The sequence below is a fragment of the Capricornis sumatraensis genome, chromosome X (assembly GCF_032405125.1).
Source record: "Capricornis sumatraensis isolate serow.1 chromosome X, serow.2, whole genome shotgun sequence".
In the NCBI taxonomy this organism is placed as follows: Eukaryota; Metazoa; Chordata; class Mammalia; order Artiodactyla; family Bovidae; genus Capricornis; species Capricornis sumatraensis.
In genome coordinates, this window is record NC_091092.1 from 54,875,832 (window position 1) to 54,895,342 (window position 19,511).

The window sequence follows — 19,511 nt, forward strand, 5'->3', positions numbered from 1 at the left end:
AAAAGGCTCAAATTTTGAAGCAGCAGGAAATAACACAGAATCAATCAATGCAAAGACAACAGGTAACAATTTAATGGAAGCTAGGGGCCAAGGCAAGCCTAGAGGTGCTGAAGCATCATTCTCATATTGAGCAAATGCACAGTAGCAGATTTGAGCCAAGCTACATCCTCAACATGGATTCATTCATTTCATAAATATTCAGTAGGCACGTGCTATGTTCCAAACACTATGGTAGGCACTGGGAACCAACAGTAAAAAAAAAAAAAAAATCTCTGTTCTCACTGAGCTTACGTTTTAATGATAGAAAACAGAACTTACCTGATGTTTTCGAGACAGCAAAGAAGCCAGTATGGCTGGAATGGAGATAAAGGAGATAAAAGGTGAGAGACAGAGGAGATAAGTGAGGCCAGTGACTGAAGGGCACTGAGGCCAGAATGAATAAGGACTTTGGCCTTATGCTGAGGCATTTAGGGTGCAGTTGGAAGGTTTTGAATAACAGAGTGACTTGATTGACACCTGAATAGGGTCAATGTCTGTGCTGAGAACAGACAGAGGCTGAGTGACTGCAGGTAGACCAGGGAAATTGTTAAAATAATCCAGGTAAAAGAGGAAAAGGACTTGAACCATGGTTTTAGCAGCACAAGTGATGAGAAGTAGGTTGTGGACTCTGAAAAGATTTGCTGGTGGATTCAATACGTGAGAGAAAGAGAGTCAGAATGACTGTTTTAGGCCTGAGCAATCACCTGGAAGAAGGGGTTGCTAGTGACAGGGAGAAAGAATATGGGAGTAAAAAGTTCATGAGTGGGACTGAGCCCATGTCTGAATTCAGCTGAGCTGTCTTGAAAGTGGGCATTTCAAGGACCTAGAGATAAGAGCAAGGCTGAGACTGAGAGTTAACTGGGAAAGACCAAGTCATAGTACATAGAGGCAGAAAGGATAGGCATGAATTCATTCATCCAAGATTTCCTAAAATCAACCACCACTCTGAATGTGCCAGGGACGTAAAGACACCTAAGACATCTCTCCTGCCCATAAGGCACTCACTGTCCAACAAAGAAAACAGAAATGTAAATAAGTGATGATAGTACATTAAGCATCATAGGTGAGCTTTCAACATCGACTGAGTCCCTTCTATATGCTGAGTAGTGCAGTGAGAAACAGGAGGCATGTACAAAGTCTTTAAAAGCACAAAAGTGGTTCTTGCAAAGGTTCATAAAGACACACACAAGGATTTTCACCACAAAGTGACATAAGGGAGTTGGCAGTAACCTAGACGCCCATCACTAGGGAAATTGCAGTAATGTGGATATAGCTCAAGAATGTAGCATTGAGTGAAAACAGTGGGAAATAAGAGATTTACAGTCCAGGACCATCTTCATAAGTGTAAAAGGCATACACGAAACCCCATGTCTTAAATGATCAAGAATCCATACCAAACATATTGCAGTTTGTGTCTAGAAGAAGAATGGGAGTGGGTATTGAGAAAGACATGGACAAATAATTTAACCAAAGTAAAACAATATAAGTAAGAAAAGGGCCTTGCAGGGACTGATGATGACAACGTGCTGAGAATTGTGGAGCAGAGTAAACTCTCTGCACCTGAGATACAAATAACAAGCTAATGGGAATCCAGCCGATAACCCTAATGAGAAGATTTCTGGGGGCCAAGACGCTGGGACACATGAAGGCATGAAAGTGCATCAGAGCTTCAGGGAACAGCACCAGGTTTAGTGTTGCTTGCAGTGGTTATGAAGAGCTGATAATATTTGAATGCCTGGAGTAAACTGAACAACATCCTACACGTGGAACTTATAATCATCCGTATCAATCTGTCCCCCTTTATTATATCGGGGTTAAGGCTGATGCTTTGCTCTGCTTCCATCCAGTCAACGGTGATAGTCTCTTTTAGCTGCACTGGAATCTTCGCATCTTGTGATGACTCCAGAAACCCTAGTTCAACAAATCACTCCTGTTTATGTGGCCTCAAGGAATGTGGCCTTGATCTGAGGCTTTCATGCTGGAGCTCCACCAGAGGCAAGGCGGCCGCTCTGGCCAGGAGTGGGCTGGGAAGGGAACTGGAGGCCCAAGGATGCCTCGCATTCTGGGGCATCTGCCTGGGGGCAGTTCAACTGCCTCCACCAACTCAGTGCTGCCAGTTAACTCTCACTGGTCACATTCCAGGTGGAGTCGTTTCCCAGCTGTGACCACCTTTCCCCCACCCCACACTGGGTCCTGCACCACTATCATAGGTGTACCTATCCTTCAGAGCCCTTATCACAGCTGCCACTCCAGATTTTCTTTTCTGATAATTTATGTTCATCTAGGTTCCAAGTTCAGTGAAGGTGGTCTTTTCTTTACTTTTTCACTTTTTCTTTCACCAATGTTTCACTAGCACTCAGCAAGCCGTCTGGCACATAGTTGTTGTTTAGTTGCTAAGTCGTGTCTGACTCTTTGAGACCCCATGGACTGCAGCCTGCCAGGCTCCCCTATCTGTGGGATTTCCCAGGCAAGAATACTGGAGCGGGTTGCCATTTCCTTCTCCACTGGCATACGGTAGAGGCTCAGTAAACTTCTCAGTGGAATACAAGCCTACAAAAGGAAACCGAGGTCGAGGTGGATACAAGCATGGTGCAGAAGTCAAAATGTGAAAAATTTAGGGTTTGTTCTACTGTGAGGGATAAGCGGGGAGAGCTGCAAAGAGGTGCACTGGCCCCTGTAGACAGGTCACCTCCGGTGCAAGGCAGGCATGCGGTAGGCGTGAAACAGTAGGGAAATTAACTGTAAAGAAATTAACGAGTGTTTAGCGCATTTTTTTAAACGTGTGTCTAAACGGTATGAAATAGAATAGAGGGAAGGGGAGCACGTGGGGCAGGGCTGGGTCTGAGGAAAGACATTTCCAGAGGTCCTGACACAATTCACTGCCCCTCCTAGCACACGGGGCGGCCCAAAATCTCCTGGGGAGGGGAGAGCGTTACTCTCACCTTCTAAGGGTCACACAAGCCCGGTCACCGCTGTTGCCACTGTTAATAGTTTAAAGTCTTCGTCAATCTAATTTTTCACCTCTATTCTTGTCTCCCACTCCACCTCCAGCTCCATTAGGCTCTGCCCCACTTAAAAACACAAAACAAAAACCACCTCCGACCCAAGCCAGTCCAGATCTGGAGAAGTGAACACACTTGTTCGCTACGGGAGGCCCTTTCACACGCCCTTGGCTTGACCCCCAGCCCCCAGTAACGGAACGGGCGCTCAGGACCGTGCCAGGCCGCGCCAAAAGGCGCGACCTCGGCCAGCGGTGCGACCTGTCGCCGCCCTTCCCGCCTTGCCGCCGGCCGCCGAGCCCGCGCACGCCGAGCCCGTGCGCCTCACGTTGCGCCCCGCCCCCCTGGCCCGTCCAGAGCAGCGCGCAGGCGCGCGCTCCTGGGCCCGCCAGGGGAAAGAGGGCGGGGCCGAGGGGCCGAACCCGCGGGGGGAGGGGCGGCGTCGGTCACATGACGCGGTTTCACTGTTTACACGCGGAGCGGCCGGATCCTTCGGCCTCAGTCAGGCGCTCGGCTCCGTTTCGGTTTCACTTCCGGTGAGGGGCTGCTTCGGAGCGGGCGGCGAGCCGAAGGCGAGCGCAGGCGGCAGCGGTGACTGCGGCGCCGCTGCCGGGGGGCGTGCGGTAGCGCGGCGGCGGCGGCGGCTGGGCCTCGAGCGCCCGCAGCCCACCTCTCGAGGGCGGGTTTCTGAAGCGAGCAGGGCGGACGAGAAGATGGAGGATCTGGTGGTGGAAGTGCGGGGCTCCAATGGCGCTTTCTACAAGGTACTTGACTCCAGGGCAGGCCCCATCTTCGCCCTGCTTTCCCTCCCTTTTCTTCCTAGCCTCGGCTGGAGGCAGGCCTGGAGCCCTCTTCGCGAGCGCCGCGCCCGGGGCCCGGGGCGCACTCGGCGGGATGTTCTTGGGGAGGGAGGGAAGGACCGGACTTCAGGCCTTTGGGAAACCCCTCGAGCCCCACTGCCTCTCCAGTGTGAGGCCCCAGCGTCTGTCGGAATGAGAAGCGAGCAAGGAAAAGAGGGTGCCCTTTTGGGAGCCGAGCCCCAGCAGGGAGCGCTGGGGGTGGGCGAGGGCCAACAGCAGGTAAGAGATCCGGGCGGGAAGCACCAGTATCCGCGCGAAGTGACGGTGAAGGCTTATTTCTGTTTTCTTAAATATCCTTTTCCAGTGGGATCCGGGCCTGACGTGTGGGTAGTTGCCGAGGAGCGGGGGGCGCTTCCGTCAAGCCGCCTTCTGCCTTGCAAAGAGGGTTTGCGTTCTCCTTTGGCTTCTCTTTTCCGGTCCAGCATTGGGACTTCGGAGAGCTCCACTGTTCTGGGCGAGCGGTGTGAAGAAAGAGTAGTAAGAAGCTGTAGTTGGTACCAAATCACAATGGCAACTGATTATTAGTGACTTCTCTTTGTGGATTTCAAAAGAGATTTTAGATTCAAAAGTTTCAGGAAGACCCTTACATATCCGAGTAATGGATTGAAGAAGTTGGTAATCTTGAATGTTTGCACCCCCCCCCCGTTATAAATGTGGGAAATTCTGGAATACAGATGCTTCAGCGTCTAAAAACACTGGCAACTCTACTTAAGAAAAAAAAAAATTAACCCTGCAAAGGCCTGGATATATGCCATGAAACTTTAGGAAATTTACTAAGCGTATATCATTCCTATGGAATTTTTTAAAAGTGAGTGGAAATGATTGTTTTGTGCTTCAAGCGCTTGACTTATATTCTCTGAACGTTAATGTTGTAGCTAACTATATTGTTGAGGTTTTAAATAGGCATGCATGGTTTTGCTACAGGCTTTTTAAAAGTTACAATGTTTCAAATCTCACTAATATGTTACATTTTCAAAAAGAGGCTTAATAATATTTTCATATGTCAGGTAGTGCCTCTTGGTTCAAGTCCTCGTACCCTCTTGAATGTCTCTCTGTAACTTCGGTGGGTGATGTCCCACCTTACTACAGTATTTTGGCAACAGAAGGTGCATATGGAAAAAAGTGTGGAAATTAAATATTGCCATTGTCCAAGCGCCGTTCTTAACTCTACATAGAAAAACATAAACGTTTCAAATGAGGTATAGGCAAATAAACACTGACTTGACTATATATGTGTTTACCTATTTCATGGAGAAATTTGAAGAGCATTATATTTCATAAGTGAGTAAAGTATGTAAACTGTTCCATGCTTTTAGCAAAATGATAAAAATCTTTTGCTGTAAAAGGAGGAAAAATTTAACCCAGCATTTCTGTTCCTAAGTCTCACCAATATAAAATTCTTCCAGTTAACTCTGCAGTTTCTGGTTGCATTTATTTCAGTGATCCATAATTATTGCTGGTTAGTTTGTGTAGATCCCTTCTGTTTCCTGCTGCTGCTGCTAAGTCGCTTCTGTCGTGTCTGACTCTGTGCGACCCCATAGACGGCAGCCCACCAGGCCCTGCTGTCCCTGGGATTCCTAGGTTGGTAGTTTTGCTCACCAGATTTGGGATGCTAAATATAATAAATATGAATAGGGGCTAAAGGTGGAGCGGTAGTCTAATAGATCTGTGATATTAGATCGGATATCACTCACTGTGGAGTTGGCTTGTTAAAGAGGGCAAGTACATCCTAGTCTTGAAGGATTTATTGTTCTCTTCCAGGAGCCTATGATTTGCTTTGTGATTTTACTTGCAAACTGACTGGAATATAAGAAACTCCCTCTATCTCTCCTCTTTATCACCCCCTCTTTTTTGTTCTTTAACAAAAGTTGCTTAATATGAAGGTGAATAGAAGGAATGGGTTGTCTGTTAGTTCCTTGAGGGGAAATGTTAAATGGTGAACAAACACATGAAGAAAAATTGCCGAGATGCTTATTTAATTAGGTTTTGTTTTTAAGAAAACCTCAAATGGTCTGTGTTGATAGAAAAATAGTTTCTAGAATGAAAAATGTTTAAATTCTTATAGGACTCAATACTGATTTGAGTTATGACAGAAAAGATGGGAAATAAAGACAAAAAATGAACTATTACGGAGAAATGTTAAATTTACGAAAAATTAGAAACCTAGGTTCACCAGATTGAAAAGGCTTAAGGAACTAAACAACTCGAACTACTTCAGTATAATTTAATTCAGACTTTGATTTGCCTACCAGAACCGCCATACTGGAAGGTGCAGTTCTCTGTCTTCTGAGCACATGGTCCAAATTTGCAGTATAAACTGGATAGAATGTATGCTGGTAACAGATAGGGTTTTTTTCCTAAAAAAATTAACTTAAACTTCAGATTCAGAATTAACAGAACCATGAAATCTAAACCTAAGATCATAACAGCTCATTTCTGTTTTACCCTCTGGAGTTTATTCTTAAAAACTTGAAAGTTAAATTTAGTAACTGTCAGAGCCACTATTTTTGTGCTTAGGTATTTCTTTGACTTTGGAAAAGTCATGAGTACACCATATAGAGGCTAGGTTACTTAGGACATGAGAACACTTGAATTATACCTCACAGAATTTTTTACAAAACATCTCCTAAACAAAGAATGTTGAAAAAGGTCTTTATCATCAGGACATCTGCCTAAAAATGTATGATCAAGAGGAAATTTTTTAAATGAACATTGTCTGCATATTTTCTCTGAAGTCTTCTGTATTTCAAGGAAGTACAGCTTTAGGTCAACTGCATTTTTTTTCTTCCCAGTCTAAACACCCTTTTTAGTGTTTTAGAAGCAGCATTATTACCCTTTTGAATTGAGCATTTTCCAACTTCATACTCCTGCACTCTGAAAATCTCCACAGATTATTAATTAAATGTAAAATTCAGTATTATAATAGTTAGATTTCTGATTCCTGACCACTGTGAGAATGCGGTTCCTGACAAAACTACAAGTTAACAGATACTGAGAGCTTTCTAGGTGCCAGGCACTGTTCTAGGTGCTTTACCTCTTTTAAACTTGTTTAATCACCTCCCACAACCATGAGGTACTATTGTTACTCCCATTTTAGGTAATAGATTAAGGACATAGATGTACAAAGAGATGAGGTAGATGACTTATTACTTAAGTGTCAGAGCTAGTAAGGGTCAGATTGGGGCTTTGAGATGAGGTACTCTGACTTCCTGAAGCAATGAAATTTAACGTAAAGAAATGAATTGGATTTCCTGGTAGCTCAGATGGTAAAGAATCAGCCTGCAATGCAGGAGACCCAGGTTCGATCCCTGGGTCGGATCCCCTGGAGGAGGGCATGGCAACCCACTCCAGTATTCTTGCCTGGAGAATTCTGTGGACAGAGGAGCCTAGCAGGCTACAGTCCATGGGGGTCCCAAAGAGTCAGACGTGACTGAGCGACTAACAATTTCACTTTCAAATTTTCATTGTACTTTTTAAAATTTAATTTTTTTAAATTTTTTATTTTGGTTTTGCCATACATCAGCATGAATCCGCCATGGGTGTACATGAGTTCCCAATCCTGAACCCCCCATCCCACCCCATACCATCTCTCTGGGTCATCCCAGTGCACCAGCCCCAAGCATCCTGTATCCTTTTTTTGTACTTTTTTAAAGTTGTAATTGTTCCTGTAATACTGTCTTAACATTATTCTGGGCTTCACAGGTGGCACTAGTGGTAAAGAACCTGAATGCCAACGCAGGAGGTATAAGATATGTGGGTTCAGCATTATTCTATAAGTTCATACAATGACATCATGAAATACTCTGTTTATGTGTAGGCTTCCTTTTTAGTAACTCCTGCACACTGTAATTTTTCATGTGAATGCCTATTAAAGGAAGATAAAGTTTGAAATCTTTGATTTTCTTACAGTATTTGCTTTTGTTACGTTAGGAGCAGGTAAGAAGTGATGCATTCAAAAGAATACATAGGCACAGGAAAATTAAGAATTCACTTCATACTATTCTTTCTGTACCTGTGTGTTGTCTTTGGGTCAAAGAGAGCCAGAAAGAATGCATTTTCCTCAGAATTTGTGGTAAATGCCCAAATGAAGTCAAGTATTCCTAGTCATGCACTGTGGTTGGAAGAATTGTTGATGAGTTTTATTGTACTTTGCCCTCTCCGTTGTTCATTCTCATATGTTGTTCATTCTCATATGTTGTTCATTCTCATATGTTGTTAGCGCCCACATTCAAAGGGTGGCAAAGTAATAACTCACTTTGTATGTGAAGCCTTGGCTTTGAATCATATTTTATCAGATTTCATATGTCCTTGTCATCTTCTCTCCTACAGATGATCTTGAGGGATATTTTGCGATGCTTTTAAGTTTTCTCTAATGAGAATCATCATTGCACTACATGAGCTGTCTTCAGTGATAATGTAATAGCTGTTCATTGCTGGTCAGTGGCTTACACTGAAATTTCTCTACACAGTCACCTCTCTCATGTTTGTGAGAAGAGTTTGCCAAGGTGTGAGGTGTAGTGGGAGAGTAAAAGTTCAGTGAAATGGGGACAGACTTTCTTTTGGTTTCATCAGTCTGGGTGATGTGATGTTGGAATTAGATAACTCTAGTCATGATACACTTTGGCTAGTATCATGTTATGATTGCCTCTTTGGCGCAGTTGCCAGTAAGGTGGATGGGATCCGATAATGATTTTTTGTGTGTGTGTGTGTTTATTCCCCCCAATAAGAAGTCTGTGTCTGTCTTTTTTGGTTTTTGTTTTTGAAGTATAGTTGCTTTGGGTGTCTTGTCTTTAACTGCACTTTTAGCAGTTTCTCAAACCCCAAAGGTTTTCGTCACTTTTTTTTCTTTTGAAAGTCTAAACTACATGTTAGTACTTAGTATCTTTGAGGAAATACCCTTTTCTTTTTCTGTCCTAAGTTTTAATATCTTTTTTAAAAGTATGATTTTTTGAGATGTAACTTTCTCAAGTGCAAGAGTGTTTATGGCTCTGCATCTTTTATAAAATATGCCCTTCTCTGCTTTACCTGTAACTTACTTAGTGCCAACTAGTGTTAGGCCTCATGCTAAGCACTAGACATGTGTGATTTCTTTATTCACACAGCAGACAGCAAGTCCAGTTCTGTATCCATTCCTTACTTACGCAGACAAGGCATACAAGGCCCAGAGACCACTTCTTGGAGAGTCCCGCGGCTATTATGTCATAGAATCAAGATTTTGAACTTATCTCTCATTCACAGCAAAACTCATTTTTGTTTTGTTTTTCCTCAAAGGCTCTTTTCTTGGTGGTTGTTTGCGTTTTTTATTTGTTTTGGCCATAGACGAGTGTGGGATCTTAGTGCTGCATCCAGGACTTGAATGTGGGCCCCCTGCTATAGAAGCATGTTAACCCCTGGACCTCCAGGAAAGTCCCCACAGCAGAACAGTTAACCACCAAGTTTACTGACTCCTGTAAGAGCCCTAGTTCTCATCCAGTTCCATGCAACTCTCTTCCTGTATTCAAACCCTTTCAGTTGCCTTCTTTGGTAACCAACCCCACAGAAATTCCCTCAACCTATTGTCTCATCAGCTTTGATGTGTGGATAGGTAGAGAGTGCAACCAACCTTAGTTTTCCACGTTGGTGGGTGGGGTGATAGTGCTCTGCGGGCGGCCAGGGAAGGAAAGGACATGATTATTGGGATAAGGGAGGAGCAGGGCCAAAAAGGAGAGTTATTGGAGAAAATATGATGAGAAACAGAAAATTGGGACCTTTGTTGGAATTTTAGCAAAAGGCCTCTGAAGTCACAGGAGACCTTTGTGCTTGGCGAGTGTGTGAAGCAGAGGTAACCTATGAATTTATTTTATTCCACTAAAAATGACTGGTTTTGAAACAATCATGCAAACATCCATATATAGATAAGCCTCATTAACTCGAAGGCAGTGGCCCTGGTAGGCTGTGATGATTGCTTAAGCCATTTTTGACACTGTATATCCGGAATTGTTTTTAAAATCTTTGAGAGCTGTTTTTGTTTTTTTTTAATAGTCACAACCATTGCAGATCTTCCTCCTTTGAAGGAATGTTTAATTTTAGGAAATAGGCAAATGCGGTGAATGAGTGTGATTAAACTGTACAAAAATCTTTTTGCAAATAGAAAAAAAAATTAAAATGTAGTGGTGAAATAATGAGACGAACTTTTAGAGTGCTTTCAACGTGGATTTGAAATCATTCCCCCAAATTTCTAAGTGGGGAAATCAGTGCTGTCCACAGATCCGTCCATCTGTGATGATGTAGTGTGCTCTGCCTGTGCTGTCCTCTGCAGTAGGTACTAAGCCATGTGTGGCTTTTGAGCACTTGAAATGTGGCAAGTATAACTCAGAGACTGATTTTTAATTTTATTTACTTGTACTTTATTAAATAGAAATATTTATATATAACCAGCAGCTTTTGTGGTGAACAGTAGCACAGTTTAGACAAGAGCAGTAGTATTGGAAAGATACCTGATTTAGTGAGAACAAATCTTCACCCAGCTGTAACAAGGTTCTCTTAGCTGACTAAAGGACTTAACATTTTCAGCATTTAATATACAGTGCGTGCATGCTCAGTCACTTCAATTATGTCTGACTCTTCCCAACACTATAGACTGTAGCCCACCAGGCTCCTCTGTCCGTGGAATTCTCCAAGCAAGAATAGTGAAGTGGGTTGCCATGCCCTCCTCCAGGGGGTCTTCTCAACCCAGGAATGGAACTTGCGTCTCCTGCATTGGCAGGCAGGTTCTGTACCACTAGAGCCACCTGGAAAGCCCCATAATATACAGGAAGGAACTAATATTTGTTACTGCCGTGACATGCAAACATAAAGCTTTAGACAAGCTTGAAGACAGAGGCCATGACATTTTTTGGTAAATAAGGGATTAGCTCCTAATAGAAGTCCCACCCTCAAAAAGCAAATTGTTAATTTGGTATTAGCCATCATTGTCAAGACGGGAGAAATTGAGGGCAGGGGGGCCCTGTTCTCCCTTTCTTTGTAATTTGTGGAAAACTAATTACTAAAACTAAAAAGCTTATTTTACTTTAGAAAACTAAATCTCCAGTTCCTCCAACTTTACTCAAAATCAAGCCTTTCTGTTGCTATAGTAATAGTGAGGCAAACCCAGAGCAGTGGGGGCATGCGCCCTTATGAAATCTCGAGTATATTCTAAGATATCATGGTCAGTATTTAACTAGAGTTCTCAACACTCTGTTGAAAATGTGTGTGATTTAAATAAAGCTGAGGGAAAATAAGCAATATCAAAATGATAGGAAGAAAATGTGAATTCCCCCCACTTGAAATGAAGAACTGTAAAAATACAGACATATGTTTAATTTAGAAATAATTATTTAGGCATCTTGGATATAGCAGAACACCTAGGTTCCATTACAGTCCACCTTGATCTTACAAGGAAACTTTCTTTTAGCATAGCTTTGCTTTATTCGTTACAGCATAATTACAGGAGTTTGGTGTCTCTGTTTAGGTTCAGTGTACAGTCAACCCTTGGACACTGGGACTAGGGTAGCAAAAGCAGTTGATAAATGACTCACCCAAAGGCAGGAAGGTGAAACAGCTTGGACAGAATCAGGACTCAAACCCAAGTTCTTTTGATTCTACATATTGTGACCTCTAATTGAACCTAAACCCTGCCCCCGCCTTTAGATAATTTAAATGTCTATGAAGTGAAAATATGGGTACTATACTTACTGGAAAAAAGTCCATGTGTAAGTGGATCCTCACAGTTCAAACCTGTGTTGTTCAAGGGTCAACTGTAAATGGTTTCCAGAGCCCTGTCTTACTTGCCATTGTTTTTCTTAGGAGCAGCTATTTAATAGAAAAGGAAATGGCATCCCACTCCTGTATTCTTGCCTGGAGAATCCCATGGACAGAGGAGCCTGGTGGGCTACAGCCCATGGGGTGGCATAGAGTTGGACAAGACTGAAGTGACTTCTCACAGCTATTTAATACTTGACTGATAATGTTTTAATTTGATATTTTGGAAAGTTTTAGTTTTTAAACAATGCTTTAATTTCTGGCTTTTGATGATGTATTTGTTTACCAAGATATTTGCTTTGAATCATTTGTTTAACTCATCTATTGGGCACCTACTGTATACCAGAAATTGTGCCAATTACTGATGATACATAGAGAAGTTAAAGAAGGGTCTTACTCCAAGCTAGCTATCTTCCCAATATCTGAAGTCAGGGGGATTTACTACTATATTTTCTTCTAAGAGTTGTATAGTTCTAGCTCTAACCTTTAAGTCTTTGATTTTTGTATATGGTATAAGGTTAGGCCAAAATTTATTCTTTTGCAAGGGGATAATCCAATTGTCCCAGCACCATTTGTTGAAAGCACTGTTCTTCCCCTCCCCCCCCCCCCGCCCCCCCATTGAATTGTCTTGACTTCCTTTCCACAGAGGATTTATTTCTACCACACCCCTAGCTGTTTCTCCAGGTCTGAGCCTTTGTTCCCACTGCCCATTTAGGCCTGCTGCATAGGAACCTCAGCCTCTTCTATTTGTCTTCCCTGATCAGCATCCCCACCCCACCCCTTCCACCCTCCACCCCCACCCAGCTCCACCCCCTCAAACCACACAAATACCTTTTCTCCTGGAGGCTAGGATAAGAACCCTTTAGGCAGTGATCCATGATAATAACTATTCAGTGAACCCTTAATAGTTACTTTGAAGTTCAACCGTAAATAAAAGACACCCTCAGGAAGCTTACCTTTGGTACGAAAACGGGCAAAATACTCTAGTAGGGTAGTTTATAGGGGGGGGATACTGGTAAAATGCTTTAAGAAGTTAGAAGGTGAAATTGAACTTAGTCTTCTGTGTTTTCCCATAGGAGGTGACATCTGAACTGAAATAAAACCCATAGGATATAGCTCAGTGAAAAGAGGGGAAGGACAGCAGGCAGGCAGGAAGAGAGGCCCAAGTTGTTTAGCATTTCTGGGTTACAGCCTTCAAAAATGCTCACCTCCGGTCACCACAGGCCTTCTACAGCCGGAGGAGTTTGACCATAATCCTGTAGACAGGGAGAAACCACAAAAGTACAGAGACATGCCCAGAACACACTGGAGTAAGAAGCTGAAATCTCTAAAACCATTTTGAAATGAATTAAGATATAAAAAGCCCCTTGGGTTTCTTTATCCTTTATCTTACTCCTCTAATTGTCAAAACAAAAAACAAAGCCTCCTTTTCTGCACCTATTAAAAACTTAATTTTATAGAATTAAAGACAGCATGCTGATTAAAGAATTCTTGATAATTAGCTATTTTGTTATGTCATTTATAGAATTACAGACAGCATGCTGATTAAAGATTTCTTGATAATTAGCTATTACTTTTGTTATGTCTTTTTGCAGATTATTAGCAATTGCGTCATCAGATTTAAAAGATTTAAACTTCTGTACTTTATATTACTATTTTTTCCACCAAGTGCCTGTGAGATTGAGAATTTAATTAAACTCTGGTAATTGGACTTTTTAGTGGTATTAGCAGCATATTGTTAAAGAGAACTTAGTGTACTTGTGTTCACAGAGATTTGAGATTATATTTAGTTACTTACTATTGTATTCTCCTAAAATTGTATTAAGGAGAAGAAGATACGTTATAACAGATCCATACTGACTGGTATATAGTTCTGTAACAAGTTTCTTAGTTTCTAATACTTTTAATCTAAAGTATACCTTCAGCTTTGCATTGTAATTTTCAGTTTACTTATCTGTCTTTCTCCTATTAGATGCTGAACTCTAGAGCAATTCTTTTTCCTCTATTTTAAATAATCAGTATTCCTAGGGCCTAGCACGTTGTAGGTATGTAAATACAGATGTGATTCATGAATGAGTGAGCCTCGCAAACTAACAAACTTTTACTTGAAGCTTCATTCTGTTGTTAAAATATTTGTGTTGCTGTAAAGTGTAACTAAAAACAAAAATGATATTTAAGCTTAGAAGTTAATTTAACTGTGTTTTTTTAATAGGCATTTGTAAAAGATGTTCATGAAGATTCAATAACAGTGGCATTTGAAAACAAGTAAGTGTCTTGATATAATTTTAATATTTAGGTTCTTTAACATTCTATGCTAATTTTTCCTTTTACTCCTCATTTAAAAAAATTCAAGTCTAGTTTGAGTGTTTTTCAGGAATGGATCTTCATGTTACTGACCAGGAAGTTCGTGAACAATTCAGTATTAAACCAATGGAATGACTGTTCCTGCTAATGACCTCGGAGATCCCTTTTGTATAATCTTGACCCTTACATCTCAGTTCCTTTGAATGTGAACGAAGAAACCAGATTGTTCTGTGCTAGTAACTGAGAGTTTGAATAGAGATATTTGTAAATATTTAAAGATGGAAGTGAATGGATTCATGGGAATCCATTGGGAAAGTTGATGTGAATTTTGTAATGTTAAATCTAAAACTGATAGTTTTAGTCCTTTGGTATATTTTATTGGAAATAATTACATTTGCCTATTAACATTTTTTATCTATTTCATATATTTAAAATCATCAATAGCAGTAACTGATCTTTTCTGTTTACTGTTAAATGAGTACATAAAAATACTTAGAGGCCTAGGCACATTAGCTGTATGTACAAAGGCATCAATAGTAGAGATAGATGTTAACATTTTATTGGGGAGACAGGTCTCTTGACTAAATTTTTTGAATGCTGTTAATAAGCTATTTTCAGAGTAGCTATTCAAGATTCTCAAGTACGTATAAACTCCTCTGCCAAACCCATAGATGTGATCATGATCTTAGGATTTTACTGAACTCTCAAGGATGGTCAACAGTTACAGTGTTTTTTATTTAACAAGAGAAATTAATTGTTGTTGTTCAGTTGCTTAGTCATGTCCGACTCTTCGGACTAGCAGCATGCTAGGTTTCCCTGCCCTTCACTGTCTCCCAGAGTTTGCTCAGACTCATGTCGAGCAAACATTGAGTCGATGATGCCATCCAGCCATCTTATCCTCTGTCGCCCCCTTCTCCTCCTGCCCTCAATCTTTTCCAGCATCAAGGTCTTTTCTGATAAGTCGGCTCTTCGCATCAGGTTGCCAAAGTATTGGAGCTTCAGCATCAGTCCTTCCATTGAATATTCAGGACTGATTTCCTTTAGGATTGACTGGTTTGATCTCCTTGCTGTCTGAGGGACTCTCAAGCGTCTTCTCCAGCACCACAGTTCAAAAGCATCAGTTCTTTGGCATTTAGAGAAATTAGTAGTGTATCAAAAACAGATTACAAATCTATAGAGAAAATATATAAATAAGTGGTTGCTTGGGGCTGGTGGGAGTGGAGAGCCATAGCCAAAGAGTATGGGATTTCTTTTTGAAGTGATGAAAATGTTCTAAAATTCACTGGTAATGGTGGTGGTTTAGTTGCTAAGTTGTGTCTGACTCTTTGCAACCCCATGGACTGTAGCCTCCCAAGCTCCTTTGTCCGTGGAATTTTCCAGGCAAGAATACTGGAGTGCGTTAACCATGTCCTTCTCCAGGGGATCATCCCCACCCAGGAATCGAACCTGGGTCTCCTGCACTATAGGTGTATTCTTTACCAACTGAGCTACCAGGGAAGTCCCTGGTAATGGTGGCACATATCTATGAATCTACTTAAAGTCATCGACTTGTATATACACTTCAGTGGATGGCTTATAGGGTTATGTGAATTATATCTCAATAAATCTGTTAAAATACAGTATCTGACCAAGACATGGTGTAAATAGAATGTTAGCAGGATCTTTTAGCTACCAATAGGACAAAGTACAGTTGACCCTTGACCAAGGGTCATGAGTTTGAACTGTGTAGGACCAGTTGTATGTGGATTTTTTTCAGTAGTAAATCCTACAGTAGTACATGAATCAGAGTCATTTGAATCCATGATACAAACCACAAATTCAGAGGAACTCTGGATATGGAAAGTTGACTATAAGTTATCCATGGATTTTGACTGCATAGAGAGTGAGTTAGTGGCCCTAACCTCCAAGTTATTCAAGGGTCAACTGTAGTAGTCTCGGATGCCTAAAATTTAAGGGGACAGAGATAAAAGGATCTAGAGTATCCAATCATATTTTCAGTTCTAGACAAATGGTCTTGGTCCAAAATACAAGTTTGGGTAATAGAATACCTTTCTTTGAATACATAGAGTCAAAAGTTTCAGAATCTGCTTCATTACATGATTATCCATGCATTATAGACTGGATAACAGCATCATGCCTCTAACAGAGGAATCTTTAATAACTTGGAGAGGAATTTTTTTCTTTACACCCTTTATCTGCTTGCTTCCATCATGAGGTAAACACTATTTTCCATAAAAGGAGAGTTTTCTTTATTTGCTACTGTTTTAAGTTACTAAGCAAATACTCTTACTTCCTCTATGTGTTTAAGAATGTGTCTGGTTTCTAGTTTTTACAGTGATCAGTTCTCATATGTTTTCAATCATATTTCTACTATAAACTTAAAATTATTTTGTCTTTGGACCTTCTAGTTCTCTCCTGTACCATAGTTGTATACAAGTTTCTCTTACTGTCATGCTGGGAATTTGAAATAGATCAACTTTTTCCTTGTGTTTGTGTACTATGTATGCGATTCAACACTGGGTTTGAGCATGTCACCAGGATTTGATAGGTCCCTACCAAAGTAGTGTCTTTGTACTCCCTTGCATTTCCTTTTTGTTTTCTGATTTTTGTAAAGCAAGCATATAAAAATGAACTTGATGTTTTATAAAACGTCAGCTTATATCCTTTCTTATCAGTCATAAACTCCTATAATACCACATTAACTTAGATGTCTTCTTTTTGTCTTCTATGTTTCACATTTAAAAAAAAGAATTTGAATTTTAATCTCTGTATCCTTAAAATCTTCCTTCTTTGGAATGAAGAAAATTATGTATCACTACATGCTTTACAAATAAAGTTTAGCAATGAATCTGTGATATATATGTTTATCTGTAACATTGGTCACTAATTTCAGTAAGTATATTAAAAAAGTTTTTCTGCAGTAAAGACACTTTTTTGTTGTTGTTTTTGGCCACACTGCATGGCTTGTGGGATCTTAGTTCCTCAACCAGAGATCAAACCTAGGCTCCCAGCAGTGAGAGAGATGAGTGCTAACCACTGCACCGCCAGGGAATTCCCTGAAGATATTTTCTTTTAAGTTGCAGAGTTTTCAAGGGTTTATAATAATGCAGAAAATAGGTGCAATGTAACATAGGCCTGAATCAGATTTCCACAAATTCAGACTTCTTTACCTTGCTATCTTATATAATAGAATATAAAAAAAAAAAATCCCCCAAAACAAATAGCACATTTCTCGATAGGATTTTACTAAGAAAGCCCTTTAACAGAAAACCCAGAAATGACTGCTCTAGCAGTTGAATCTGCTAGCGTTTTGCAGAGTTTATCTTTTAATATTTCATATCATCGTGATTTAAAAGAATAATTTGGTGTTTTCAAAATTGTTCCATATAACTTTAAATGAAAAAACATAGGCAACTTACTGAACTCCTGTAGGCTGTCTCCATTGGGTTTCTGTGGTTTAGGAGACCCCACCCGTCCAGTGCATGCTGGTACATCATACTGATCAGCAGCCAGCTATCCATGGCAAGAGTTGACCACCTCGCGGGATCTAAAATTTAAAGGGGGAAAAGTGAGTTGTGAATTGCTAATGTGCTGACCGCCCCGTTTTGCTTGGAAATTAGAGGGCATTAAGACCAGTTTCTGTGGTTGTTGGAATGTGGTTAAAATTCCTTTGCAAGTAGAAGTATGGTGATGACATTACTAACATACTGATACTAACGTATTTAAGCACCAAAGGAAATTGCTGTCGTGGCCTGAATTTTAGAATTCTTAGAAGTTGAAATTATTGGAAGAAAGACTTGTTAAATTGTAATGTTGATCTATTGTGTTTAGAGAAATACTCCAAATAGAACTACAAGGCTGCTGTGTTGCATGCAGACTTTGTTGAAATGTCTCTATATTACCATTATGCCCCCACTCAGTGAAACACTGACAGTTTTAAAGCATTTGCTTCTTTAAACTAGAAAAACAAAGGGTCACACTTAACCAAAGGTTGATGGCAGCATAGTCATCCCTTCCATTAAACCAGAAAACATGTTAAATAATTGTGTTTGCTTATTTGCAGCTGGCAGCCAGACAGGCAGATTCCATTCCATGATGTGAGATTCCCACCACCTGTGGGTTATAATAAAGATATAAATGAAAGCGATGAAGTAGAGGTAAGTCTTCCCACCATCAAGTTATTAAGCACTGAAGAACTGGGAACATTTAACTTGTTTGCACCTTTTGTATCCCTTGTCTTTAATGCTTTTCAGTCTACCTTGAGAATTATAGCTCTTACGCAAATAGGCTTTTGACTGCACCATCCTAGTAATGATTTGACATAATACATTATTGATGCTTAAATGTGGCTGCCTGAACAGCATTCAAAGCACAGCTTGGAAAGTCACCACTGATTTCCCTTGTCCACTAGGATTTCTTTTCCCCATTTCCTCAATTTCTGAATCTTGTTTGAATAATATATTGTTAGTTTACAACCATGTCCCCATTTTAAGCAAAATGGGTTGGGAAAAGAACCATGCCTTTCGATAAAGCAGCATCCTGGGATTTCTTTAAGTAGCAATAAAGCCTTCTGGGATATTTTTAAAAACTCATCTACGAGTTTTAGTATATACACCTGTAGGTAAAATATCTTTTCACAGGAGATGCTATGAACCATCTGCTTATGTGCCAGTAATGTCTGACCAAAAGGTACTATGGAGATGTAACACATTGACAAAAAGATTGTGATTTCTCTAGCCACTGAAAATTTTTGTGAGACTTCAGGCACTTGGAGTCGGCTTTATGTTGTAGTTGGTCTGTGTAGTATCTTCTTCTTCATCCCCCTGCACATACTCCATTTTAAGGTACTTCTCTTCTCCACAATGCCTTGTTAATGGTAGCAGTTTTATTTTCAGTATGATGGAAGCAGCTAAGAATCCATTTGTGCAGGTCAGGTGAGGTGTGCTAGGTCCTTGAATTCTTATTTTCTGTGCTGGGTACAGATGGTGCAGTGAAACAGAAGAGGCCCCAGCCTTTAACAGGTTCCTGTTCTAGTGAGGAGAGTTAATATTAGGGCCATTGTGAATAAGGCTGAGAAAGAAGACCAAGGATGGAAGGTGATGTATGGGCAAGAGTGCCGTTTTAGGGAGTGCTCAAGGTAGGTCTCAATGTCCAGCCTGTGTTCTTTTCTGAAGTGCTATTTATTTACCCAAGATGTACTCAGTACTTAAACTAGGTGTAAGGAACTGGGTTTGGTTTTGTCAGGACTCAAGTAGAGAGTACAAACACTGTCTGAACTTGAGGACCTTTAGTTGTTCACTTCCCCAGGAGACTACATGTGTCCTGAAGTCAAGGACCAGGACTTTTGGTCTGTGTGTATCAGAAGGCCTCATAGTAGTGTTTGGGTTGATAAAAGGGACTGTTTTTTCTTTATAGTGCTCAGCTGAGTCACGTGACAGGTGGTAGCCAATGAGATCCTGTTTCCATAGTGACCCCACTAACAGTGATACATAACTGAGCTTATCACTAGCTAGAGCAGAGATGAAAGGAA

At 40.9% G+C, this 19,511-nt stretch overlaps 1 protein-coding gene across 9 annotated transcripts in view; it reads left to right on the plus strand.

Moving 5' to 3' along the window:
• The first annotated feature begins 3,681 nt into the window (after window positions 1–3,681).
• Window positions 3,682–19,511, plus strand: part of FMR1 (fragile X messenger ribonucleoprotein 1) — a 37,843-nt gene continuing 22,013 nt past the window's right edge. For all 9 annotated transcript variants that reach the window (XM_068962624.1, XM_068962626.1, XM_068962625.1 and 6 more), the window contains exons 1-3: window positions 3,682–3,802; window positions 13,890–13,942; window positions 18,045–18,138. In XM_068962624.1, the coding sequence (XP_068818725.1) occupies window positions 3,752–3,802; window positions 13,890–13,942; window positions 18,045–18,138 (198 nt within the window). In that variant the 5' untranslated portion in view covers window positions 3,682–3,751. The remainder of the gene's footprint in view (window positions 3,803–13,889; window positions 13,943–18,044; window positions 18,139–19,511) is intronic.